Source organism: Globicephala melas, chromosome 16, assembly GCF_963455315.2.
Source record: "Globicephala melas chromosome 16, mGloMel1.2, whole genome shotgun sequence".
NCBI classification, from domain to species: domain Eukaryota; kingdom Metazoa; phylum Chordata; class Mammalia; order Artiodactyla; family Delphinidae; genus Globicephala; species Globicephala melas.
In genome coordinates, this window is record NC_083329.1 from 19,060,797 (window position 1) to 19,088,141 (window position 27,345).

Below are 27,345 nucleotides of genomic sequence, written 5' to 3' on the forward strand. Positions count from 1 at the left end.
TGACCTAGTAATCCCATTCCTGGGAAATATTCCAAGGCTCCATGTATGAAGATATCCATTACTATAGTATTAAGAGTGAAAAAGTGAAACCATAATTTTCTATCAGTTGGTGAATAATTAGATGCAATTTTGGTAGATCAGCTCAGTGGGATACCAAGCAGTCATGGAAAATTAAATTATGAAGATGATGCAGCTGCAAAAAAAAAATACTTTTACAATATATTGTTAAGTAGAAAAAACTAAAGTTGCATGTACTATTTCAAAATATATGCACATGACCGAACATTAAAGGAATGAAGACAAAACAGGCAAATAAATGAGACTGACAAAGAGGTCACTGGTAATTGTTTTCTTTCAAAAATTTCCCTTTATATTGTTACAGTAGAGCTGTTATAAATAAAATCTGGAGAAAGGGAAGTATGTCTTAAAGTATTTATGAGAATAAGCCAGATTTGCAAAAGCCTCGAGCATTCAGAAGGAAACTACTGAATCCTCAGAAGCTTCAAAGGGATGGTTCTATTGTATGTAAATGGTCCCTGAGCCTGGCTCCCCCTAGCTAGGGAAGGAGGAGGCTCCTGCTGGCAGCTGGAATTAGCACCGCTCTCAGCAGCTGTGCTAGGGAACTCCAGCTGAGACAACACTGTGGGGATTCCAGGCCTAGCCTCAATCCCACAAATCATGATAACAGTGAAATAAGCAAAGGCTAATGCCAGAGGCTTTTCACATACAAGCACACGATCTAAAGTGAGAAATTTCGGACAATTTCAGAATGTGCCACATTCTTCACTTCCTGATCTATCTGTGATCTATCTGCCAGGCACCACCCAACAGTCCCTGGGAAAGAGATAAGAGTGATCCTGACCATTTCTTGGATCCACCCTGAAACTCCAAGATGTGAAATCCTTAGCTTCTCTAAGGGGTCAAGTGGAGGCAAAGAAAAAACAAGACAAAAAGGCTCTCCTTAACAAGAACAACCAAAGTGACACTGAAAGGTTTCATAGGATGAATCATTAAATTCACTAAAGAATAATGTTAAGACAAGGTCAAAAGTAAGACAGAAATATCTGGAACAATTGAATAGGGTAAAATTGAATGGTTTCAAAGAAATGGCAGGGAGTTCCCTGGAAGTCCAGTGGTTAGGACTCCAAGCTTTCTCTGCCAGGACCCGGGTTCAATCCCTGGTCTGGGAACTAAGATACAACGAGCTGCACAGTGTGGCCAGAAAAAGGAAAGAAAGAAAGAAAAGAAATGGATGTTATTTTGAATTCAGGAAGTCTGTTTATGAGGGGTTTGTCTGTTCACCAAATCCCAAGCAACTGCCTTATTCAGACCAGAAGAGCATCTTTCAGTCACTGTACTTAAAGACCGAGGCAATGTACCTCTTCCCACCCCTGCCCCTACCTTCTTTCACTAAATGGACGGCTGGGAGAGCCTGTCCCTTAAAATTTACTGCAACCAAGTGAAGGTACAAAGTTTTCAGAATTGAAAACAGCCTTCTGAGCCTAAAAGTGTTATAATTTAATCCAAAATTTTATTGCAAAGATCATTAAAGCATGAAAATGGCTTGTTGAACTGCAGGCAAAAACCCATAAGAGATTTTTTTCTGACAGATGATAGTGGTCTATAAACACATCATACTTCATTTTGATTGCTTTTAACAGAAAATGCAAATAATATATGGAAGGAGCTCATTGGTCAAATATCTTTCCTATTCCCCAAAGTAAAATGACCACACACACACACACACACACCCCCACACACCTCTTCCCCATGCTCCCCTCTCAGACTCCACCTGGAAACATTTTCAAAGTTCTCTAGCCATAAACAACCTCACCATCAGCGGATTAGCAAAAGTAACTGGTATTTTAAATTAATCTTCTGCTTATCCTCAACGATGGCTTTGCTGCCATACCAAAAAAATAGAAGAAAGTTTTCCTTCTGCTTAAAAATGACAACACCTTAAAAGGGGTTCAGGACAACAGGAGCTGAATTCGTGTAAAAGTGCAAAGAGAAATGACACAACCTGTACAAACTGTCAATGTTTTTTCACATAAAATCACCATTTAAAAAATCGCTTTTTGTGAATTCCCTGGCGGTCCAGTGGTTAGGACTCTGCGCTTTCACTGTCGAGGGCACGGGTTCAATCCCTGGTCCAGATCTAAGATCCCGCAAACCTCGCGGCACGGCCAAAAAAAAGAAAACAAAATCACTTTTCAAAAAAAAAAAACCAAACAAGGTCTAGAATTTATCATGATAAACAGGCTTCTCTTCCAAAAAATGTCCACAGAGAACTGCCCTAGCAGGAAGTTCAAAAAAGAGCCTTTGTCAGTCCCTGCCTTCCAGTGAAACTTTAGGCCAAAGAAAAGAGTTAGGATCAACTCTGCCCTCTGCCCTCCCCTCCCTTCACAGTCCTCAAAGAGCAGACATTAAAAAGATTTCAAAGAGAGAATTTAAGAGGGTTTCTGAAAGTTTGCCCTAGCACTCTCATCACTCATCATGAATTCTCTGGACAGGAATGACACTTGTTAAGTTTTTTTCCCTCTCCCTCCCTCCACCTGTCGTCCCAAGTCTCTGTTGGTATGCTGGGGCCCATCACACTTTCTGCTTGAATGACAAAGTCTCCCCTGAAATCCCATGTCTCCCCTTCCACCCAAGTGGCTGCTTCTAAATTGGGGCCCGTAGAAAAATCTGTACCAATTAGGGGCTACGTGATAGCTAAGCATCACAGAATAACCATAGGTTGGCTGGTGGGGTTTTCCCTTTGTTTTATTTTTTTCAGTATAATGACTAGCTCCACCTTGACCTTCCCTAATAACTTTCTGTGGAGTTGGGATGGGCAAAGACAGGCAAACTCAGATAGCTGGGGATCAGCAAGGTGCCCCTAATTTCCCTTTGGGCCTCCCCCTGTAGGTAGACCCAGCCACAGCTCAGAAATTCCAGGCGGGATGCTTGGCATAAGTAAGTAATTGAGTTAAGGGAGATCTAAAGAAAGACTTCACGTTCACATTCATATGCTAAACTTGGTTAAAAATAGGCTCAAGGAGGACCTGACTTCACTTTTAATTTTAGCCTGGTGATGAACATGCCCTAAAGACAGAAAGTCACCAGGCATTTTCCTGAGGGCAGCGATCTTCATGTTTTTATAAAAAGGAAATGCAGCATGTTCTATTAATAAAAGTGCTGTAGCCTCAGTTAAATCTGGACAGTTCGTAAATCAGGGCTCCCGCTGGCTGAGCTTCCCCAGGCCAGCAGCTCCCTCACACCCAAGCCCCCAGCAAGGGGGCCGGTCACATGCAGCGGGGGAAAGTGAGCCCGACACCCAGGGATCAGAGGCCACACTCGATCAAAGACCACAAGGTATGGTTCCTGGACACTTCACAGGGGACCAAGTGCCTCAACCAAGAGCATTCGCCAGGGACTCTTTTAAAGGGCTCCTGCAAAGATCCTCATTGCCAGGATGGAGCCCGGTGTGTCATGAGATTTAGTGAGGCAAGGGGGACAGGTTGTGATTGTAGGAGGTGCACAGGGTAGAAGGCAGAGAAAATGTGAGGCTTCCTTCAGAAAGGACAGGCAATTTCACCTTTTCCTTCCAATCTCAAAGATGGAGAAGTTAAAACTGGCCTCTGGCTATCCAGCTGGACCTTTCCATGGACCCATGGAAGAAGGATCCTCTCCAGCTGCATCAAGTCGCGTGACAAAATAAAATGTGGCCAGGTGGGAAAATTACCACCCCTAGAGCACTGAGCCTCCTCACCCAGGCTAACTGGTAACTCCAAACTTGGGCAAGGCTGCCCCAGGTCCTGGAGAAAGTGCTAGGGCTAGGGTGTGTGTGTGCGTCCAGGTCACAAGGCACTTCCAAACTCACAATCCCCAGCCCAGCTTAGGGATTCCTAGGACCTCAGTGAATTGCTCTTCTGCTTTCTTGTCTGAGTAAACATTTGAGGGCTCATAAACTCACATAACCCTCCCAACAACCAGATGAGATTGGCTGAAGAAACCGAGGCACAGAACAGTAAGGTCACACAGTTAATAAGGGATGGGCCATGCTTTAACCAGGTCTCTCTCAATCCAAAACCCAGGGGAGTGCAACAGGAAAGGCCCAACAAAGTCAAGGTGGAAGGTATGCCGTCTTTTTCCAACTTCTTGCCTTTCACTTGGGTAAATTTCCCTCCCTCAAAGGAAGACAGCTCTAATGTTTTGGTTCTGATTTTTGTTCTTATTTTTCTTTCGCCCCCAGTTTTCCACGTTTATATTTTGCCCACTTGTAAAATCCTATAAACCCTCAATCTAAACAATGCCACGATAGCCTGAGCCATAGAAAGTCATAACATACAGGGAAAAATGCAGAGACCTTGATTTGGGCTTTGTGGCCAGACAGATGTGAGTTTGCATCCCAGCCCTTCTCCTTGCTAGGCAAGTGACTTCAACAAGGGTATATACTCCACAACCCCAAATTAAATTCAGGAGCAGCTGAAATCAGAACTGGCCAAACGACTGAGCTGGTAGCTTTTTTTTTTTTTTTTAACTTTTATTATGGAAATTTTCTAACTATACAAAGGTAGAGAAAACAGTATAATGAAGTCCCACGTACCCATCACCCAGCTTCAACAATTACTAACTTTAGGTCCGCCTTGTTTATTACTCTGTGCCCCTACCCATTCCCACCCTCCACACTATTATTTTGAAGCCAATTCCAGATACATCATTTCATCTATAAATTGGTATCTAGCTCTAAAATATAATATCATTTCAATTCTAACATAATTTCAGTATATTTATCACCACTATAAATAAATCAATAATTCTTTAGCATCAATATCCAGTCTGTTCAAACGTCCTAAGTGATTTCTGCTTTGGATACTACTTTATTCATATGTGCATACTACACTTAATTTCCACCTCACAGCAAGCACCAGCCAGAATGAAAAACTGTAGAAATCAAAGTCAATTCTATAACCTGTAAAAATAAAGGCTTTTATTTAATCAAACCTAACCAGTAGCTTTCATGGGAGCTTTTGATATTTTAAAATTTTTACCTTTAGATCTTGTGTTTCTCTGGTAGAGCAATTATTAAAATATTTATTTAACACCTACTATGTGTTAGGTATTCTAGACCTGCGGCATAGTTTGTTTTTTAATAGTTGGTTTGTTACAGCTAAGACCCAAAGATTATAGGCCCCATAGATAAAACCACCTGCAGTTCTTACTCTTGTAATTTATTTGTTGAAGAAAACGGGTCTCCTGGCCTAAAGAATGTCCACATTCCAATTGGTGGATTTTTACCTCCATGGTGTTTTTTGTTTTTTTTTTTCCTTGCTGTACACGGGCCTCTCACTGTTGTGGCCTCTCCCGTTGCGGAGCACAGGCTCCGGACGCGCAGGCTCAGCGGCCATGGCTCACGGGCCCAGCCGCTCCATGGCATGTGGGATCTTCCCAGACCGGGGCACGAACCCGTGTCCCCTGCATCGGCAGGCGGACTCCCAACCACCGCGCCACCAGGGAAGCCCCATGGTGTTGTTTTAACATGTTCCTCTGTCCTCCGTATTTCCTATAAACAGATAGTTAGATCTCAAGCCTGGCGTAGATTCAGGTTCTATTTTTGATGGTGCTGTGTACTTCCTGCTGCATCAGTAGGCACATGATGCCTGGAAGTCTTTCTTTTTTGTGACATTAAGATTGATCAGTAGGTTTAAATGTCATCAGCCTGATCCATCCATTACGAAGTTTTCCATCAGCTTCACCTAATGTTTTAGCAGCCATTTAATAACCATGTTCTCTAAATTCATTATTTCACTAGGGGTTACAAAATAGTGATGTTCCAATTCTATAATTCCTTCTGCATTTATTAGATAGAATTCTTCTACAAAAAAAACTTTTCCTCATTTACAGTTTGGATACCCTAAGGTAACCAATAAGAAAGGACAGAATGAATGTCTGATTCTTTCCCTTTCTTGGCCAGTGTTCAGAATGAGTTGGTTTCCCAACCTTCTCCAGTGAAAAGTCATTGAATTTTTAACTCATGAATTTTACACTTTGGAACATGTTTGATATATGTGAATCCACTATAGTTATTCTTTTTAATGCTCAAATTATTCCATATTTGGGCACCAGGAGGCCCTTCAACTCATCTCCAAAGTCCTTCTGACATGACACAAGTGGTCTCTGACTGCTTCTTTGCTTTCTGATGCGAGATATGCCCACTCATTTTGTACATTTCCTGTTCCAGACCTGGAATCAGCCATTTTTCTCAGGATTCTTAGTCCCTTTTAGTGGGGAATTGTATTTAGAGGCCGCAATCCAGATGTCACAAGTGCTCATTGTTACTGAATTGGTCCTTATTTCTAGGCTTCTCATTGGACAAAGTTAGGAAATACTTTTTCACTTGTTAAAGAGAAAAATACATCAGGAGTTCATACCAAAATTTTCAATTCAAATTTAAGATTACAGGGTTTTTACTTAACATCTTTTTTTTTTTTTTTTTTTTCAGTACGTGGGCCTCTCACTGTTGTGGCCTCTCCCGTTGCGGAGCACAGGCTCCGGACTCGCAGGATCAGCGGCCATGGCTCACGGGCCCAGCCGCTCCGTGGTATGTGGGATCTTCCCAGACCGGGGCACGAACCCGTGTCCCCTGTATCGGCAGGCAGACTCTCAACCACTGAGCCACCAGGGGAGCCCAACATCTTTGATTATAAAATTGCTATCTCTTTTCTATTATGATAAAAATATTGCTTTCTGATGATTTTAACATAATTACTATATATATATATATATATATATATATATACACACACACATACACACACACACACATATAAGTGATCGGTTCCAAATAGTAATACCAATATTATTACTAACAGTACTACTGACAACAGCTTAAGATTCTTTTGAATTTCTTTTGCCTTTAAGATATATTCCACTCCAGATGTATAATCAAATTACTGCGTTTTAAAGTTGTGTGGAATAATTCTTTGTGTGATTAAGCTACCAACTTGACACATAAATTTATTTCATTTTAATCTTGATTTGGGGGAGTTATTTTTTCTATTTTAATTAAAGTTTGTTTGTAGTTAAGGAAAACATCTATAGGGTTCCAAAGTCAAATCTATAAAACAAAATACATTTTAAAAAGTCTAGATTCTATCCCTGACCCATCCATCCATTTCCTCCCTCCCTCTATTTTATTGGTTTACTCTTTCATTTCTTTTAATTACAAGCAAATATATATGTATTTCTCAGATAAAAGGTAACAGGCTATCTATTATTTCTGCACCCTGCTTTTTTACACTTAACAATATACCCAGGAGATCATCCCACAGCTGTAGCTGGATACAGAGATCATTCTCCTTCCTTTCTATAGCTCTACAGAAACCCACTGTATGGATGTCCCATAGCTGACTTAACCCATTCCCTATTGATGGATATTTGGGTTGTTTCCAGTCTTCTGCTATTACAAATAATGCCACCACAGAAAGGCTTCTGCATATGTCTTTTCCTATTTTTGCCTGTGTATTTTGGGGATAGATCTTATAAACAGGATTGTGTGGTCAAAAGAAAATGCACATGTAATTTTGCTAAATATTGCCAAATTCCCCTCCTTAGAAGTGGTACCATTTTTATATACCCACCATGAGTTGATAATTTTTACATGCTGACTTTAATATTAAAAAATCTCTGAAATCTCAGGGGCCTTAATTAAAAATCCCTGAAAGGGGTTTTCATGAAGCCCATCTAATTCAATTCTCCATGTTCTGGACAAAGGAAATTTCTTTTGAGAAAAGGCAATGACATGCTCAAGGAACTGCCTTCACCCCTTGCCTTTCTGACCTAAATACGCAGTTTACACATAATTCTTTCTATGTCAGAGAAGTTAGGCACAGTATTAAATATTCGGATTGAAAATATCATAGGTTAGTTTAGGTCTTTGTGAACTACAAGTAGTTCCCTGAAATGAAAACTCGAAGTTCGGGGGTGGCGAGCAGGGGGCTTCTCAGTGCTCTCTCCTTTCCTGGTCCCCTTTCCTCCTTTTAACAAATCACAGATTTGATGAGGATTGCGACGGTACCACAGGCAGGTGCTGGCTCCTATCCGCACCCGCACCGCTGAAGAGCATCTCCCCTGAGCGCCCCTTTCCCTACAGTACCCTCCCAGCATCTGAGATTAGGCACTTATCTCATTCACTCCTCACAATAACACTATGAGGTGGATGCCCTAACAGCCCCATTTCACACCTGAAGAAATGAAAGAGCAAAGAGGTTAAGTAATTTGTTCAAGGTCACACAGCTAGCAAGCAAGTAGGGAGCCAGGATGCACACCAGGCATTCCAACTCCAATACCTACCTTTAACGGCTGTGCTGCGGTGCTTCTATGTTTCAGACCCTCATCACCTGTCGCCCAACTAGTGCAGGGGCCTCCCAACTGACATTCCCCATCTCTAGGGGCACGCCTACACACACACACACACACACACACACGTGCATACATGCACACAACTCTGCCAATTATCCTCCCTTCTCCAATACCCATGTTATCGTTCCAGAACATCAATCGCATTACATCAGACCCCTGCTTACAAATGACTACTCAACAGATAACATCCAAACTCCTTACCTTGAGAAACACAGTTCTGTATCACCAGCATCCTGCCGTTTTTTTACATCCTCAGCTCTCGCCATTCCCAGCCACTCCATCCCATATCCGTGCCCATTAGTTAAAAACACACTCTGACCTCCAGTCAAGTGGAATTACTCTGAGGCTCCCAGTTCACCAAGTTTTTTCTTATCTCTGAAAATGCATCTCTTCTCCCACCTCCATCTAGACCCCACCCTCCCCCATCCACTTGACAAGCCCTTAGGCACAGACTCAGAATCAGCTCAGGATGACCTCCTCAGACATCTGGGCTGGTCCTTCCTGGACCCTTCTCCTCCACCCTCCATCCCCCCCTACAGCACCCGCTACGACAGAGTCTCACTCTCACATCCTCTACCCACTCAACCCTCTTCTCCACCTGCACTCAGAGGTAATCATTTTATCAGGTCTTCTTTTTGTTTATTCTTCCAGTAATTTTTATGCAACAAAGGAAGATGTGAATATATATTTATATATTTAAGAATATATAAATGTTATACATAATATATACATATATTTTACGTAATAATATTATATATGTTCCTATTCTCCCCTTTTCTTACACAAAAGCTAGCCAACTATGCACACTTCCTGCACCCTGCTTTTTTCTCTTGATATATCTTCGGGATTTCTCTGTTACAGCACACAGAGATGATCCTCCCAGTATGGGAAGATACAGCCATATTTGTTTATTAATCTCCTGTTGCTGGACATGGAATAGAGTACATCCCCTGTTTCAAGGGACTGAGTGAGACCCAGTCCTGCTGCTTTTCGTCCAACATCAAGATTCCACCAAGCGCACAGCTCTGATCTCTGCCAAAGAGAGTCCAATGGGACTGGCCACTGCTGGAGCCAAGCCATGATAAGAGCACCAAGTCATGATGCAGGTCCAGGGGGAGCAGCCCACGTTCTGCACCTTCTTTTACTTCCAAGAACCACACAGGAGTGGAGGTTAGGATCCTCTAACTTCTTGCACCTTCATTTCAGTTTCCTGAATCACAGAACTCAGATCCTGCAGCCCACAGAGTTCACATCTTAGGTGGGCTCAGACAGGAAACAGATGCCACCATGTGTCAATGACTAAGCTTGGCATTTCATCTAGTCATTCAACAAATACTTGGTGAACTGCTTCTAGCAACCAGGTATTGTTCTTGGGGGCTGGGGTGTAAATCACTGGATAAAACTCCCCAGCATAGGCAGGATGGGAGGAAATGTAATAGACAATAAAAACATAATAAATAAGTAAAATAAGTAAATGATAGTTTGTTTGAAGATAACAAGTGCTATGGAAAAAACAGAACAAAGTAAGGGAGTTTGGACTGGAAGATGCAGGATGCAATTTAAATAGGGTGGTCAGAGTGGATCTCAGTGGCAAATCGTGGCACATAACTTATTTTCTGGGCAACTCCTTTTTGCAGCTGCCACAGGTCAACTGTCATTACCATTGCCACAATTAAACAGTTGTTATCACAATGTCAAGGTAATAATAAAGTATCCGAATGTTGCAGTTGTCTTGAGTTGTGTTGTTCTAGAAATTGCTTGAAATAAGTAGAGTGTTCACTTAGGGCTTAAAAACCTTTTTTGTCGTAAGAATTTCTGTTGTTGAAAACTTTGATGCCATGGGGCTTAAGGGGTGTTCCAGGTGGTCATGTCCACCACCTCCCCTATTTGAACTGAATCTCACAGAAGAAATTCAGCCTGGAAACTGCCTGTACCTTTAAAGGCACAATTACGCCCCTGGCTGGAGATAGCCAAGTGAGACAGAAAGCCAGGTTACGCTGTGACAAACATGTATTCAGCGTGTCCTTCCTATATTCCTGTCCCTGTGTCATGTCGCTGACTGTTACACTCAACCCCGCGTCCTGTAAGAAGCCCACACTCTCTCAGAAACCCTGCACCTCGGCTCACGTGTGCCTTGAAGGTGGAGCCCAGACCAGAGCTTGGGCTTCTTGCTGCCTGAGTTTGTGGCTCACACACACACCACCACCACCACTTAGCCCACCTCTCCAAACACAAAGGCAGACTAGTTGTGTCTCTCTAGCCCTTTCAGACTGGCAACCCAAAGAAAGCGTAAGTTGGAGAAAACCAAGCTTTGGTCTCACATCAATTCTCAGCCATGAGACCCTCCTGTGATGAGTGAGGATTTTCTCATCACAAAGTCAGTGAGATCAAAAGTTAGGTTGCAGGTAACTTGCTCCTTCTCTCAGGTGTTCAACAAACTATATGTCAGGGACCCTGCCAGATGCTGAGGACACCAAGATGAACAACAGTGGCCCTGCCTGCAAGGACGTGGCAGGGCCTTTAGAGGAGATCCACAAGAGGTGAGCACGGGGAGGCCATGGAGCATGATAGGAAACAGGCACCCAAAGCCCCCTTCCTGCCTGGGGCCAGGGAAATCTCCCTAGCAGAGGGGAGTCAGCAGAATCCATGAAGACAAAGGCATGTTCCAGTTGAGGACAGGGACGAAGCAGGAGGGCAGCCAAGACAGAACAGCAAGTCCAGACTGGAGAGCTAGTGGGGGCAGGGCCAGAAGGGGCTTCTCAGCATCCGAATCTCGAGCTACAGGCAATGAGAAGGCACCGCAGGGCTTTAAGTAGCAGATGACAAGGCGAAGGCTGCGCTGGTATGGAGAAAAGAACATTCTGAGGACAGGCTCCCTTGGAGGCAGGGGAGAAGCTGAGAGGCCTGAGGCAGCGGCAGTGGGCACGAAATGTGGGTAGGGTGTTCTGAAGGAAGGGGACAGCGCAAGTTGGAATGGGTCAGAGGGCCTGGCTCTGAGCCTGGGCTCTCCAGTCGCTGGCTTGAGGACCCTGAGCTACTAGTATTTATTTAATCCCTACCTACTTCACAGGGTTGCTGGAGGATTAACAGTGCCTTGTGAACCGTACAGCATGGCAGGAAAGCAGAGCTGTCCACTCACCCCCTGCACTGTTGCATCTGTAGACCCCTCGTCGCTAGGAGAGACTTAAAGTTACCCTCACAGGCATGTATGTTTTCTCTGCTCACTCAATTTCTCTGGCAGCTGAGTGGTCTTTGGTAAATCTGGTCTTCCTTCTGAACCTGGCTTCCTTTTCTACAAAACAAGATCACTGAATTAGAGGATCTCTAGGGTGCCTTTCAGCCTGAAGTTTTGTTTTCTTATTCATCTTGTATCCCAATTTCCAGGGTAATAATTATTTGTCAAATGAAAAATTATTGAAGGAAGAGTCATCAATAGAAGGAAAATAAGCTAATGAGTAACTGACACTGAAAACTTAGATGATAAAGTGTGTGTTCTTTAAAAGCCTTGAAGGCTCATATTAATAAGTTCCATTCAAAGACACAGTCATAAAAATTCAAAGGTGTTTTCAACCAAAAAAAAAAAGATTCTTATGTATAACATCTGTGCTCCCAAAAGGTTAAATTATCATTGGCCTAGATGTTTACCCAAGAAATCTAAAAGACATGTCCACTTTAAAACTTGCAAAGGAATATTCATATCGCTTTATTTGTAATAGCCAAAAAATTAGAAACATCCTAAATGTCCATCAACAGGTGAGTGGATAAATAATTTATGACATATCCGTAAAATAGAATACCACTCAGCAATAAAAAGGACCAAACTTTTGATATATGCAAAAGAACAGACGAACCTTAAAATCGTATGCAGAAAGAAAACCCACAGAATGGGAGAAAGTACTTGCAAATCATCTATCTGATAAGGGTCTTGTATCCAGAATTTATAAAGGACACACAATTTCACATCAAAAAGATAAACATCTCAATTTAAAAAGAGACAGGACTTGAATCGACATTTCTCTAAAGAAGATATAAATACAACAAGCACATGAAAAGATGCTCAACATCATTAGTCATTAGGGAAATGCAAATCAAAACCACCATGAGATACTACTTCATACCCACTAGGATGGCCATGATTTTAAAAAAATAACGGAAAATAACAAGTGTTGGCAAGGTTGTGGAGAAACTGGAACCCTCATTCACTGCTGGTGGGAATGTAAAATTGTGCAGCCACTTGGAAAACAGTTTGGAAGTTCCTCAATAAATTAAACACAGAATTACCATATGACTCAGCAACTCCACTTCAAGATACATACCCAAAAGAATTGGAAACAGATGTTCAAGCAAACACTTGCACACAAAATTCATAGCAGCATTACTCACAATAGTCAAAAGGTGGAAACAGCTGAAATCCATCAACTGATGGATGGAAAAACAAAACACTGTCTATCCATAAAATGGAATTTTACTCAGCAACAAAAAGGAATGAAGTACTGATACATGTTACAACATGGATGAACCTTGAAAACATTATGCTAAGTGAAAGAAAGCCTGATACAAAAGGCCACATATTGTATGATTCCATTTATATGAACTGTCTAGAATAGGCAAGTCCATAGAGACAGTAAAAAGCAGACTAGTGGTTACCAAAGGCCTAGGAGAGAAGGGAATGGGGAATAATTGCTTAATGGAGACAGGGCTTCCCTTCGGGGTGATGCAAATGTTCTGGAACTAAATAGTAGTAGCTGTTAAACAACATTGTGAATGTACTTAAAACCACTAAATTACACTTTAAAATAGTTAAAATGGTTAATGTTACACGTATTTTATCACAGTTTTTAAAAATACTATTTCCCCAGCAATCATTATGCTGAGTGAAAGAGCCAGGCAACAAAAGGAGTACATACTGTGATTCCATTTGTATGAAATTCTAGAAAATGCAGGTCACTAGTAGCTTGAGAGGAAGGGGCTTAAGGGAAAGAGAGAAGGATAAATTATAAAAGGCATGAAGAAACTCTTACTATCTCTATTGTTTGATTGATGCTTTAAACATTTACAGCTTAGTGTACTTCCATTATACCTCTGTAAAATTGAAAAAAAAAAGACCAAAAAATGTTTTAAAAATTATCACTGGACGTCTAAATTCTTACTTATTAAATTTCTAAATATACTGCGGAACTCACTGTTTAAAGGATCTTTGCTATAACCCCTTTTGAAGGTCAAAAGCAAACAGTCTTGCCCTGATTTATCGATTCTATTAAGTCTGCTTTTTACATTCAACAGTTTCTTAAAGCAAAAGAACACCTGTAACAATGTCTGCTAAAACCATTCAAGAGTATGTCTGGTGGAGACTAAGCGAGCTTGATGTGGCCATGTTTCAAGTCAGAAATTCTTTTTGCTATTAATAGGAGCCTAGGACACTTTAATCATTGCTGAATCCTGGTTTTCTGAATTGGTTCAAAAATGGTCTGGCAGAGGCTCACTTTGCAAATCAAACGATCATATGTTATCATTTTAGCACACGCTGAGTGATTAGTGTTTATATACTCTCCGTAAGCATCAAATTCAGATCTTGCCTGACATGTATAACAAGCAGAATAAGACAGTGAATCAAACGCCAGAGTCAGATTTGCTCATGGAAGTTAAGTTGGGATGTGGATTTCAAAACCAAAAAGGAATACTTAAAGCTACAAAAAACGGAAAAAGGCGTTTTTTAATTGGACTGCTTAGTTTGTCTCAAATTAAATTTGGCCTAGTTTCACATTTATTTCAGCAGTTTTTTCCATAATATTTTCTTTGCAAATAATAGGTTTTCTATAAATTATTTTGAGGATGTAGATATTTACATAGAGATGACATGATCACCTGTATTATATAACATCCTCCCATCCCAGCCCCACCCCACCAGTTCTTTCATAAATACTATTTTTCTTAGCTTTGTTGAGTCCTTTTAAGCTTGTGACTTGATTTCTTCATTTGTAAAATGGGGAGAATAACAGCAGTAGCCTCACAGGATTATTGTTGGATTAAATGATTAAATGGATTATACATATATAAAGCGCTTAGACTAGTAGCTGACACACAGGAATCACTCAATGAATGTTAGTTGTTATCCATGTTATTATTACTATTCCCTTTTCCAGATGAGAACACTGAGGCTCAGGGTTAGTGGTGGCAAAGCTGAACGTAGAACATACAGCATGCCTGCTCCTGATTCTTTTCATTACTCCACACTACTTTCCCCACCCATACATATTTTGTGCATGAAAATAAGAGTACCAATCTGGAAAAGGCAAAAATAGCTGTGTAATTTAAATCTGAAAAACATGAATAAACTGGTAGTCACAGAGCAGCTCAAGGACTCATCCAGTTTAGGTTCCAGGGCAAGTCATCAGTCATTTTTAAAATCGCCTTCCCATAGTGATTTTGAAAAGGGGGATGAAAGGTTTCTGCAAAGAGTCAACAGAGCTTTGAGGATGCCCCCAAAATTGTGCAAGCTAGCAAAAATTACATACTGCCCATTCACTGCCTTCAGCATTAAAACAGATTTATATATTCACTTTGTATGGACATTAAAAAGTACTGCAGCCCAGGATAGAATGTCTGCTGGAGGGGTTAAATGGAAAGTGGCAGGCCCATCAATTAAGTTCCTATCAAGTCAAGACGAGAAAAAACCAGAGGATGCAAATCATATCTACGGGCTGGTACAAGGCAAACATATTTGCAAGGCTGTCTGATTTAACCTACATATACAAACTAATCCATTCTAAAGTGATATGTAGTTATTGCTCCAGTTCCACATATTTCATTGAGGAGTTTTTTTTTAAAATATGGTCAAATTAAAAGATAACACCACTAGCTGAAAGTTAGTTGGGAAACAGGATATTCAGAGGGTCTCACAGTATCACTCCCAAAGACAACTTACTAATCACAAAGAGAAAAATGTCCCGTAGTGACAGAGAGATCTGGCAATGACCATGTTAACCAAGGGATCAAACTTAGCGGAACACACATTACCCGTTGTATGTGGATCCTTGCCAAAGTGCTTCACCTGAATCTGGTCATGAGGAAACAACAGACACATCCAGATCATGGTTCATTCTACAAGACAACTAGCATGGAATCTTTGGTCACGAAGAGTAGAAAAGAGCAGGTACACTTGCTACATTAAAAGAGACATCATAGGGCTTCCCTGGTGGTGCAGTGGTTGAGAGTCCGCCTGCTGATGCAGGGGACACGGGTTCGTGCCCCGGTTCGGGACGATCCCACATGCCGCGGAGCGGCTGGGCCCCTAAGCCGCTGAGCTTTCGTGTCTGGAGCCTGTGCTCCGCAACGGGAGAGACCACAACAGTCAGAGGCCTGCATACCACAAAAAAAAAGAGACATCATAAACAAACAAATGCACTGTGAACTTGAACCAGGGGGGTTTAAAAATCGCTATATGAGACATTTTTCTGACAACTGGAAAAAGTTAAAAATCAAGTGTTTATTAGAAAACTCATTTAACTAAGACTAATTTTCTTAGATATGATAACAGAATTATGGTGATGCAATTTACTTTCAAATGCTCAGGAGAAAAATATGTGATGCTCTGCTTCTGTTTGGAAGGATGGAACAGAGCATGAGATGCCCCAGAGAGACCCAGTCTACCCCCACGAGCAGAAAGACCTTTGGGGGGAGATATGGGAGGAGATAACATACCCAAAGATGCTTTTCAAAATTCTCTTTCGGCGGCTGAGCAGACTAGAGCCGGCAGATAAAAGGTCAGTTTATGAATGTTCTCCATTTCTCTCTCTCCCATTTCCAGGCAGAAAAAAGGGCAAATAGCAGAAAACGCAACAGACGGAAATATGAGGATGCTTATCCCAGCCTGCCCATTACCTTGCTGTGTGACCTCAAACAATTCTCTTGACTTCTCCCATGCTCACTTGCCTTACCTAGAAAAACAGGAGGGCTGGGCTAAAGCAGCTTTCAGATGCCTCCCAGGTCTAAAATCTAAGATGCTAATGGCTCATTCAGTCTTAAAGACAATGTGCAATGCCAACGTGAAAAGTCTATTCCTATTTTTGTTTTTAATAATGCAGGTAGTGGGCTTCCCTGTTGGCGCAGTGGTTAAGAATCCGCCTGCCAATGCACGGGACACGGGTTCGAGCCCGGGTCTGGGAAGATCCCACATGCCGCGGAGCAACTAAGCCCATGCGCCACAACTACTGAGCCTGCGCTCTAGAGCACACGAGCCACAACTATTGAAGCCCGCGTGCCTAAAGCCCGTGCTCCGCAACAAGAGAAGCCACCGCAATGAGAAGCCCGCACACCACAACGAAGGGTAGCCCCCGCTCATCGCAACTATAGAGAAAGCCCGCGTGCAGCAACGAAGACCCAATGCAGCCAAAAATAAATAAATAAAATAAATACATTTATATAAAAAAAGAAACAGTTTTAGAAGAATAGAGAGTTCATTAAAAAAATTTTAAATAAATAAAAATGCAAGTAGTTTTTTTTCTCTGATTAGAAAATTAATACATGCTCACGAAAAAAAAAAAGTACAAAAAGAAGGGATTCCCTGGTGGCACAGTGGTTAAGAATCTGCCTGCCAATGCAGGGGGACACAGGTTCAAGCCCTGGTCTGGGAAGATCCCACATGCCACAGAGCAACTGGGCCTGTGAGCCACGACTACTAAGACTGCGCTCTAGAGCCTACGAGCCACAACTACTGAGCCCGCAAGCCACAACTATTGAAGCCTGCGTGCCTAGAGCCCGTGCTCTGCAACAAGAGAAGCTACCACAATGAGAAGGCTGCGTACCTCAACGAAGAGTAGCCACCGCTCACCCCAACTAGAAATAGCCCACGTGCAGCAACAAAGACCCAACGCAGCCAAAACATTAAGTTAATTAATTAATTTTTTTAAAAAAACGGAAAAAAAAGACAAACCACTATAATTACGCCACCTAGAGTTAGCACCACTGTTACTGTCTTTATATTTATTCTTCAGATGCTTTTCCAGGCCTGCAGGCACTGGCACATGCTCATACACGTTTTTTAAAAAACATGAGATCCCTGTACACATGCTGCTTGTAATTTTTTTTAGTTAACAATATTATATGGTTTACATTCCATATTAATAAATATAGAATAATGGCACCATTCTAATGGCTGAACGGTACATGATATTATACATGCACATGATTTATTTTCTCAGTGAGAAACATCTGGGTGGTTTCTAATTTTCTGCTCTTCTAGACAATGCTGCAATAAATATCTTATGTTCATCCTCATTATGTAAAGTCTCTAAATCAAGATTTAATCACACAACCCCTCTCCCTTTTCATATAGAAAGTAAAAAAATCTCTTTTCAAGTATCAAATAAAGGTTCTCCATAACTCCAGCCTATCAGCAACCCTGCCAGCCCAGGAGGACGCAGGGTCCCGAGGAGACCCGGTGTTTAGAAGGCTCTGGAAACAATGTTTGGTCTCGTCAATTCAAGGAGGCCACACGGAAACCTGAGGCCCAGCTTTTGGATAACCGTGATCTCTTTGCAAAGTGTTTTTTGGCCGTGAGCTCTGAGTGCAGCCCACGCTGTGGTAACTGAACACACAGCATCGTGTACCGAGTCCTTCTTGGGGCAGCTGGTAGCCTCTTAGAAACATCTGTCAGCCTATGCTTATGTTTTATGCCTCTAAAAATAATAACATCACCAAACAGACTCCCACCTGCCTGTGTTTAATACAATCAGATGTAGACACGTGAAAATTACTGGATCTGTCTCCGAATTGAGAACAGTACTCTTTTTGCAAACTCAACTATTCACTTTAAGATTCCAGAATAATTAACATTCCAAAATAATTGTTTTTATTTTTTAGAGTTTGTAATAATTAGAAAACAGTATGAAACACCCTCCTTTTCACTGACATGAGTGGCTACTTTTCCATCTTAAAATTATGTCACTGATCCAAATATATTTTGCAAGTGTTGGAGGAAGCTTTTAATTCTCTTTTTGTGGTTATTGTTGTTTCTGTGAGTGATCAGTCTCACAAACATGCACCTATGTCCTTGATTAAAACATAACTCATTCTCCATCAGATGTCTAGGAGGCGAGGGGAGGCATTCTACAGTGATAATCACTCAGCGATATTCCTGGGGATTCACATAATTTTATTCTTGGAAGGAACTGACACCGATCATTTCCAATCCCTGGAGAAGCAGGATTAGGAAGGTTAATTGGCTTGTCCAGATCACCTACTCCCAATCCAGAGTTTCCTTTTCCTCTCTGACCCTCTTTGTCAGAAACCCAATAATTAATTTACAAAGACGCTCATTTTACACTTGACAACACTGGGAAGATCCTACCTACCATGCTATTCAATAATGAATTCAAAATAAAGCAAAAGAAGTAACTTCGTGAAACGAATACATCTTTAAAATATATATTACCTAGTCTACTCTTTCAGCATCATGACACTGGAGGTCAGGTTTAAGGGCGGGTCCAATAAAAACCAAAAACATATCTGGAAGACCGTCTATAGACAAGCGGCACAACTGAAAAGCATTTAAGATGTTCAGACAGCTGTGAATGGAGGTTTCTAGGTTTGGACCAGAGTGGAAGCGGCAACTGAGAACTAGTGGGTCATTACTGTGATGGAGAGAAAGCAGGTGCAAAGAAAGGGCAGTAGCAAATGGCCCTGGTGCATCCCTGAAGCAAATACCCACATAAAAGAAGGGAAAAGTGGCGTGAAAACTATCTTCATGAGGTGAAAACCACCCCCAAACACAGGCACGACCCCAGGCCTTTTGTTTCTGAACACATGGGAAGATTTATTTGGCAAACTGAGCTACAAGTTATTACCACATCCTCATACAACTTGCTTAACAGCTCCCTTTTTGCTCATAAAGTACATTCACATCAATATGTACCATCCCCCTGACGGAGCTCTGTCAGCGAGTTGGAAAAGTTGCCTTGTAAACCATCAGGGGACTTATTTATCTTATAAAATCCAGCAGGAATTATAGGAAAGGGGAGGATGAATTAACTTGGCTGTAACTTCTGCCACTGTAAAGACTTTATCCTATTAGATGGACATACGCATTAAATCCAAAATACCCCAAACTTGCTGTCTTGTAAATGTCGAAGACTGAAACCTTAGTTGGGTGGAATTTAAACAGTGACCACAGTTGAGCCAGGCAAAATACCAGCCCACCGCCAATATCCCCTTGGTGGCGGCTGGAAACCAAATTCACATTCCTGATGGAAAAATGTGCCTTCTCAATTAAAGTCAGGATTTCCCAGTCTTCTCACTGGTGGGAACAAGAAATATGAGCTTCCATAACAACACACACATCACCAAGACCCAGCCAGGTTCATTAACCAGAAAGGGAATTGCCACGTGCTCCTTTCTACAAGCGACTGAGTACGGTCTTTTGCCCCGATTCTGGAATAAGGACCACTTTACTTTCTGCAAAATTTTTCAACGCGCTATTCTAAACACAGCTACCATGTCACTCACAGCAGCTGTGGAGCTACAGCAACCTCCCCTGTCAAAATACACGAAATTGTATCAGCTAGACCATCCCAAGCAAAATAATTACTGTGGCAGGAAATAAAAAATCAGATTAAGTGGGATTTTTGTGGCACAGGAGACCCCTTCAAGCTTTTGCCTAACAGGGGGACCAAGGAGGATGAAGGGAGGGGGAGCCCTACCTCTGAATTTGTCTTTGGGGTTTTAACTCCACTATCTCAAGCTTCTTCCATTCTTGCTTTCCAAGTTTAGTTCAGTCTGTTTTGATTCTATCCCTTGGTTAGATCTCAGTTCCTAACATTTTGTAGACTCTTGTTTATCAAAGCCTTGAATTGAGCTATATTGGTTTGTTTACTTGAGGACTAGCTGTTGTGGGCAGGGAAGAAATATTAGTTTAGTTGGAGTCAAGAACCTACAGCCGGGACTTCCCTGGTGGCGCAGTGGTTGAGAATCTGCCTGCTAATGCAGGGGACACGGGTTCGAGCCCTGGTCTGGGAGGATCCCACATGCCGCAGAGCAACTAGGCCCGTGAGCCACAACTACTGAGCCTGCGCGTCTGGAGCCCGTGCTCCGCAACAAGAGAGGCCGCGATAGTGAGAGGCCCGCGCACCGCGATGAAGAGTGGCCCCCGCTTGCCACAACTAGAGAAAGCCCTCGCACAGAAACGAAGATGCAACACAGCAAAAATAAATAAATTAATTAATAAACTCCTACCCCCAACATCTCCTAAAAAATCCACATATCTTAAAATTCTTAATTCTAAATTCTAAAAAAAAAAAAAAAAGAATCCGCCTGCCAATGCCAATGCAGGGGACACGGGTTCAAGCCCTGGTCCGGGAAGATCCCACATGCCACGGAGCAACTAAGCTCGTGCACCACAACTACTGAGCCTGTGCTCTAGAGCCTGCGAGCTACAACTACTGAGCCTGCATGCCAGAACTACTGAAGCCCGCGTGCCTAGAGCCCGTGCTCTGCAACAAAGAGAAGCCAACAGAATGAGAAGCTGGCGCAACGCATTGAAGGGTAGCCCCCGCTCGCCACAACTAGAGAAAGCCTGTGTGCAGCAACGAAGACCCAACGCAGCCAAAAAAAAAAAAAGAACCTACAGCTGCAAGAAAAATAAATCAGAGAGAGAGAGAGAGAGAAACTGGATGATGGGGCATCATTTCACTGTGAGTCAATCCTGGTGGGGTTATTTATCCCCCCTGGTGACTTACATGCATAGGCAAAGAGATCTTAACAGATCAGAGTCCACATTCCAACGGACAGATATGGGCTTTTTAAATTATTAATTTGATAAACTGCTAAACCGGTAACAAAAGAATAAGTGGATAGAACAATAAAATGGGTAACAAAATTTGACTTCTTTTTTTCTCCTGCAGCAATGGCATTAGAACTGCTCTTCGTACACCACAGGTATAGTCATTTACTGTGACTAATGGGAATAATGTACTACATTTCATAATACTGATCTCTTTGGCAATTTGAGAAAAACTCATAACTGGATGGCTACACTTACTATCTAAAAATACTTATCACAACAAACCCTCAAGCAAAATTTCTTAAAAAAAAGACAAAAACCCTTAATAGGCTTTCTAATGAAGCAAAGAAACTTTTCAGAATGCTAAGAAAAGAACCCACCCTCTCTCCTTCCCTGTTTTGGGTAAACGCTTAATCTTCTCAGATGTTTTCTCCCGCTGAATGCTTGTCTTAGTGCAGTTTAAGATGGTGTTTAAAATTTTCAAAATTCCTTCTAAAATGTATCCCTGTTTCCCCTAAAAACGGACTCAAACTAATGTTAGAAAGTGGCACTGATGTTAGAAATTCCATCCTTCTTCCAGAAAAGGACCAACTATGAGTTGAGATAATGTCCCTTTTTGGCAAATTCTTATTTCCTCTCCGATTCTGGATGTAATTGTCAGCATGCCCATCACAGTGGGTGGACATCACACACAACTTGCCTGTGTATCACTCTCTAAGAGTTACATGGAGATCCTTCCAAATGCAAAATGTCTGTAGAATTATCTGCGATCCGAGTGACTACTTGTAACATTTTCGAGACTGAATTAAGGAGCACTTTGCTCTGAAAACACAGTTGGCCAGTGTCCTAACGCGATGCAGAAGACTATAAACTTCAGCAATCAAAGCTGGATTTATATCTTCATAAGTCACAAACACATGCAGGTGATGCTAACTATCAAATGCTAAACCAAAACTTTTTCTATTTTCATAATTGATTTTTATTCATTTCATACCAAAATAATCTGTAAAGGAAAAAATAAGTCATCTATATGCAAATTAAATATGCAACCTGATATCAAGCATTAGCCAAGAGTATTTCACGGCAAATCAAATAATTTAGGAAAATCACCTGTGTGCTCACCTCATAGATGTGTGTGCTTGTTTGGTTTTCACCATGATTAGTACCACACTTTCTAACTGCATCCGACAAATGAATTCAACACAGCACACAGAACTAATGGCTGTGTTTTCATTCTGAAGAGAGTTTTAGAACTTACAACCTAAAATTGTAATTTCTAATGTTCATCATAGTTAATAAATAACTTGTTATAAACCAAGAATTAGGTTTGATTAAAATTAAAATATAAAATACTTTTGGAAATAAAATATTGTGAATATTTGAGGAGATAAATCCGTGTAAAATGTTCACCAACAACAGCAATGTCTTACTTCTGCTTATATGAAGATTTTTTTTAAGCTTTCAAGTTATTCTGATTTCCTAAACTCATCCCAAATCTCTTCTTAAGGTGTTATTTATATTAGTTGTTGCCCAAATGGCTTACATAATGCTTCACATTTTATCCAATAATGTCTCCACATTGGCCATCTTAGAGAATGCACGTTTAAAACAAATATCTTACAAGATATTAGTTATATGTGTCTAACATGGCTGATAATCTTCATAGGTAATGCGAATATTGGCCCGGATTCAGAGGTTAACAAGAGCAGAGAGGTCATGGACCATGCTTGACTGAAGCTAAAAATGCAACAATGAGAAAACTAAATATACCTGAACAGCCCAAAGGAACTCCACAGTAGTTAACTTTTGGCACGATCTTCGTCAATACTGAGACTGGGTTCCATAAGACAAACACCAAAGTCAGTCACATTTTTCACTGTCACACCTCATTCTCTTAAGACCAAACATAACATAGGTGAATAGGATTCTGTTTTTATTATGATCATGACTTTACCCAAAATGAAAACCGTGGTTAATGAAGATCAGTAAATAGAGACATTAAGAAGTGAAAAAGGGACTTCCCTGGTGGCGCAGTGGTTAAGAATCCTCCTGCCGATGCAGGGGACACGGGTTCGAGCCCTGGTCTGGGAAGATCCCACATGCCGTGGAGCAACTGAGCCCGTGAGCCACAACTATTGAGCCTGCGCTCTAGAGCCCGCAAGCCACAACTACTGAAGCCCACATGCCACAACTACTGAAGCCCACCCGCCTAGAGACTGTGCTCTGCAACAGGAGAAGCCACTGCAATAAGAAGCCTGCGCACCACAAGAAAGGGTAGCCCCTGCTCGCCACAACTAGAGAAAGCCCACGCGCAGCAATGAAGACCCAACGCAGCCATAAATAAATAAATAAATTTATTTTTAAAAAAAGTGAAAAAATTCTTGTAATCCTTAAATGCTATGTAACATGAAGAATACTGATATCTTCATCATTTTGAAAGCGATCAAAACTTCTCCGCTTGGGCTTCCCTGGTGGCACAGTGGTTAAGAATTGCCTGCCAGGGCTTCCCTGGTGGCGCAGTGGTTTAAGAATCCGCCTGCCAATGCAGGGGACACGGGCTCGAGCCTTGGTCTGGGAAGATCCCACATGCCATGGAGCAACTAAGCCCGTGTGCCACAACTACTGAGCCTGTTCTCTAGAGCATGCAGGCCACAACTACTGAGCCCACGTGCCTAGAGCCCTGCTCCTCAATAAGAGAAGCCACTGCAATAAGAAGCCCATGCAGTGCAACGAAGAGTAGCCCCTGCTTGACGCAACTAAAGAAAGCCCGCCTGCAGCAATGAAAACCTAATGCAGCCAAAAATAAATTAATTAATTAAAAAAAAAAAAAGAATTGGCTGACAATGCAGGGGACACAGGTGTGAGCACTGGTCCAGGAAGATCCCACATGCCACAGAGCAACTAAGTCTGTGCACCACAACTACTGAGCCTGCTCTCTAGAGCCCATGAGCCACAACTACTGAAGCCTGTGGGCCTAGAGCCCGTGCTCCACAACAAGAGAAGCCCCCAGTAACGAAGGGTAGCCCCCAGTCGCCACAACTAGAGAAAGCCATGCGCAGCAACAAAGACCCAATGCAGTCAAAAATAATAAATAAATTAATTAATTTAAAAAACACAAAACTTCTCCTCTTATGAATTACATTATAACCTTACTCAAATAACTAGAAAAAGTGCAGGTTCCCTAATACAATGTATTTAACATGCCATCCACTAGAGGAGAATTTCACCCAAAGCTCTAGCTCACACAATTCTCAAATCAAGAGGAGGACACCTCATTTTGCAGCTGAGGGCAATCTCCCGGCTACATTTTCTCAAAGATGGCTGATACAAACAGCACCTCATAACTACATAAAAATGGTTGCTCTGACTAAATTATGCAGTTTCAAAATAACCTGCTCAAGTTTCAGCCCATTAAAGATGGACCTGCAAGGCGTTTGCCATGTTATGTCTGCTTCCCATGGAATTTCAGTGGATACTGAGGGGAGTGCAAACCCCAAATCATCCTTATAAATAAAGACTTTGAAACATAAGCGCAAGGACATGGGGAGGGGGAAGGGTAAACTGGTACAAAGTGAGAGAGTGGCACTGACATATATACACTACCAAATGTAAAATAGATAGCTAGTAAGAAACAGCCGCATAGCACAGGGAGATCAGCACAGTGCTTTGTGACCACCTAAAAGGGTGGGATAGGGAGGGTGGGAGGGAGACACAAGAGGGGGGGATATGGGGATACAAGTATATGTATAGCTGATTCACTTTGTTATACAGCAGAAACTAACACAACAATGTAAAGCAATTATACTGCAATAAAGATGTATAAAAAAAAAGAAATAAACATAAGTGCACAAACATCAAATCCCATGAGCACATTCACCAGCCTTGGACCTGGTGCCTGAACACTGATCTGTCACCAATGCAAAACAAGCCAGGCACCTCTTTGAGGTCTCTCTATCCTGGACTGCTAGCCGAAGGGGCCATCTTTGAAGAGCTCAGGCTTATCTACTAAAGTAAAATATTCCAGGGGTGGAATTTTCAAAATGGGGGTGAATTTACAGGGTCAATTACTTATTACATGAGGTAACTGAAATACACTTGAAATGATCCATCTCCCACAAAAACGGCCTTTATTTTCAACCTGGCAACATTTCAAAATCAGTCACCGCTCTACAAAGATTTTTCTATGAACATAAAATTCTTAGTTTTTTCCTAATTAAAAGTAAATGATAGGAAAATGCAGGGTGACTACAATACCAAAGCAAACTCAATGTGCACCCTAGCTTCAAGCCACAAGACACTGGCAGTAAGAAGCACATGAGATGTTTCCCAGTTAATAATCAGTGAATTAGATTTTTTTTTTCTCTTTCACTAAATAAACCTCAGGTTTTAAACATTTTTTTCTCTGTTAGTTTATATTTATGTTAAGGACTAAAGAGAAATTTTAAGCAATGATGTACTTAAACTGTCCATCATATTTAGTAAATCTTAGCTGAAATTTGCAAAACAAAGGGAATAGAATAACAATATAAAATATTTTCAGTTTCAAATAGTTAGCTACTTGTTAGTAGTTGAAAGTTATATAAAATCAAACTAAAGCAAAAAGTTGTCATATATGGAGCTTTTAATATTCTACCAGTCAAAAACAAGGGAACCATTTTGTTCTGAAATACGATACCAGCGTTCTTTGATGTCAAACTTAAATTTTCACTATTCTATTACGTAAGTCAGTCTTAAAAACAATATTTACTTCCATTTATGCTCCATCACTGGTTATTTCTCTTATTACATTTTAATAAGTTTATGTAACTCAAAGCAGTGCCGAAAAACTCCTGCTCGGTTCCATAGGATTGATTTTGCTGTGCTTGTGTGTATTTCTTTAATTTTCTCCAGTTTCGCCCGCTCATCATTCAGACTTTCCAACACTAACTACACTAGTTTTGAGGACTTCATTACAAGCTGAGGGAAACTTTTCGGAGAATAAAGATCCTTCAAACAAACCAACATTCTAGGCCTTAAACTGTCAAACAAAATTTCGAAAGAATGAACGAAGCCTCACCGTTTTACTTTTATGTCTCCCAAATGGGCTGAAAGAGCTTCTCAGAGCCTACTGACCACCCCCAATCTACTCGACGCATTGGGACAGCCGGCCCGGAAAACTCGCGACCCAAGTCGCACAGTTTCCCCCTAATCACAAGATGGTAACCTTACTGGAAAACGGTTCCGCGGCTAGAAACTCTTCGCAAGGGCCTTCTTGGAAAGTGTAAACACTTCTTGCAGGACAAAGCAAAAATACGTTGTCTACAAACCCTCACCATCCTTTTCACCCAATATCACTGTTTGACTTCATGGGCACCATTAAGGGTGGTTTCTTCGCGCGGCGTTTTACTTACACGCCCTCCAGCACGCGCGCGCACACACGCACGGCTCTCCATACGTTCCAGCGGCCTCTTGGGACTAGAAAGATGAAATATAGTCCCTGGGCCATTTCCCCCCAGTTTGAGTTAATTTAGTTCAAAATACCCGGTAACGTCCCCGAAGAGAAGAGACAGGGGATGAGGAAGAACAAAATTATTTTCCCCAAATAGCTTGGCTTCCCTCTCCCCAAACTCACAAAAGGCCAGAATGACACCGACTCTGCCGAGAGGGCGGGCAAGAAAACTTCAAACGCAAGGCGGCCGAGAGAAGTTTAGCGGGAACGGGAGAGAGGAAGCCACAAAAGGGGGCGCCCGGGGCTTGTCCCCCAAGCGCACCCGGGGCCCCGCTCCCCCTTTCCTCCTCTTACTTTTGGATGATCTGGGTTAGGCCGGCTTGGGGCGGAGGCGGTGGCGGCGGCTGCATCCCTCTCGGGCCTGGGGGCGCCGGGGGCGCCGGGGCACCGGGCACGCTGCGGGCATCTCTGTCCGGTTGCTCGGGGCCGCTGGGCTCGGCGTCCTGGCTCATGGCTGCGGCCAGCACCTTGCGAAACAAGACCGGCCCGGGCTCGCGGCGGGAGAGCGCGAGCGAGGGGCGACCCCGGGGCGCGGGCGCTCACTGGCCGGGGTCCCCGTGCCCAGTCCCCTTGTCCTTCCCGGTGGCGCGGGGAGGAGACGCGAGGGGCGGGGAGGAGGCAGTCCCGGCGGCCCCACCTCCTCCTCCTCCTCCCGCCGGTCCCGCTCGCCCGGCCG

At 42.2% G+C, this 27,345-nt stretch overlaps 1 protein-coding gene across 1 annotated transcript in view; it reads right to left on the minus strand.

Moving 5' to 3' along the window:
• RBM20 (RNA binding motif protein 20) overlaps nt 1–27,121 on the minus strand; it is a 216,529-nt gene extending 189,408 nt beyond the window's left edge. Inside the window, exon 1 of the mRNA XM_060286236.1 lies at nt 26,964–27,121. Within this exon, the coding sequence (XP_060142219.1) occupies nt 26,964–27,121 (158 nt within the window). The remainder of the gene's footprint in view (nt 1–26,963) is intronic.
• Between the last annotated feature and the right edge of the window lie 224 nt (nt 27,122–27,345).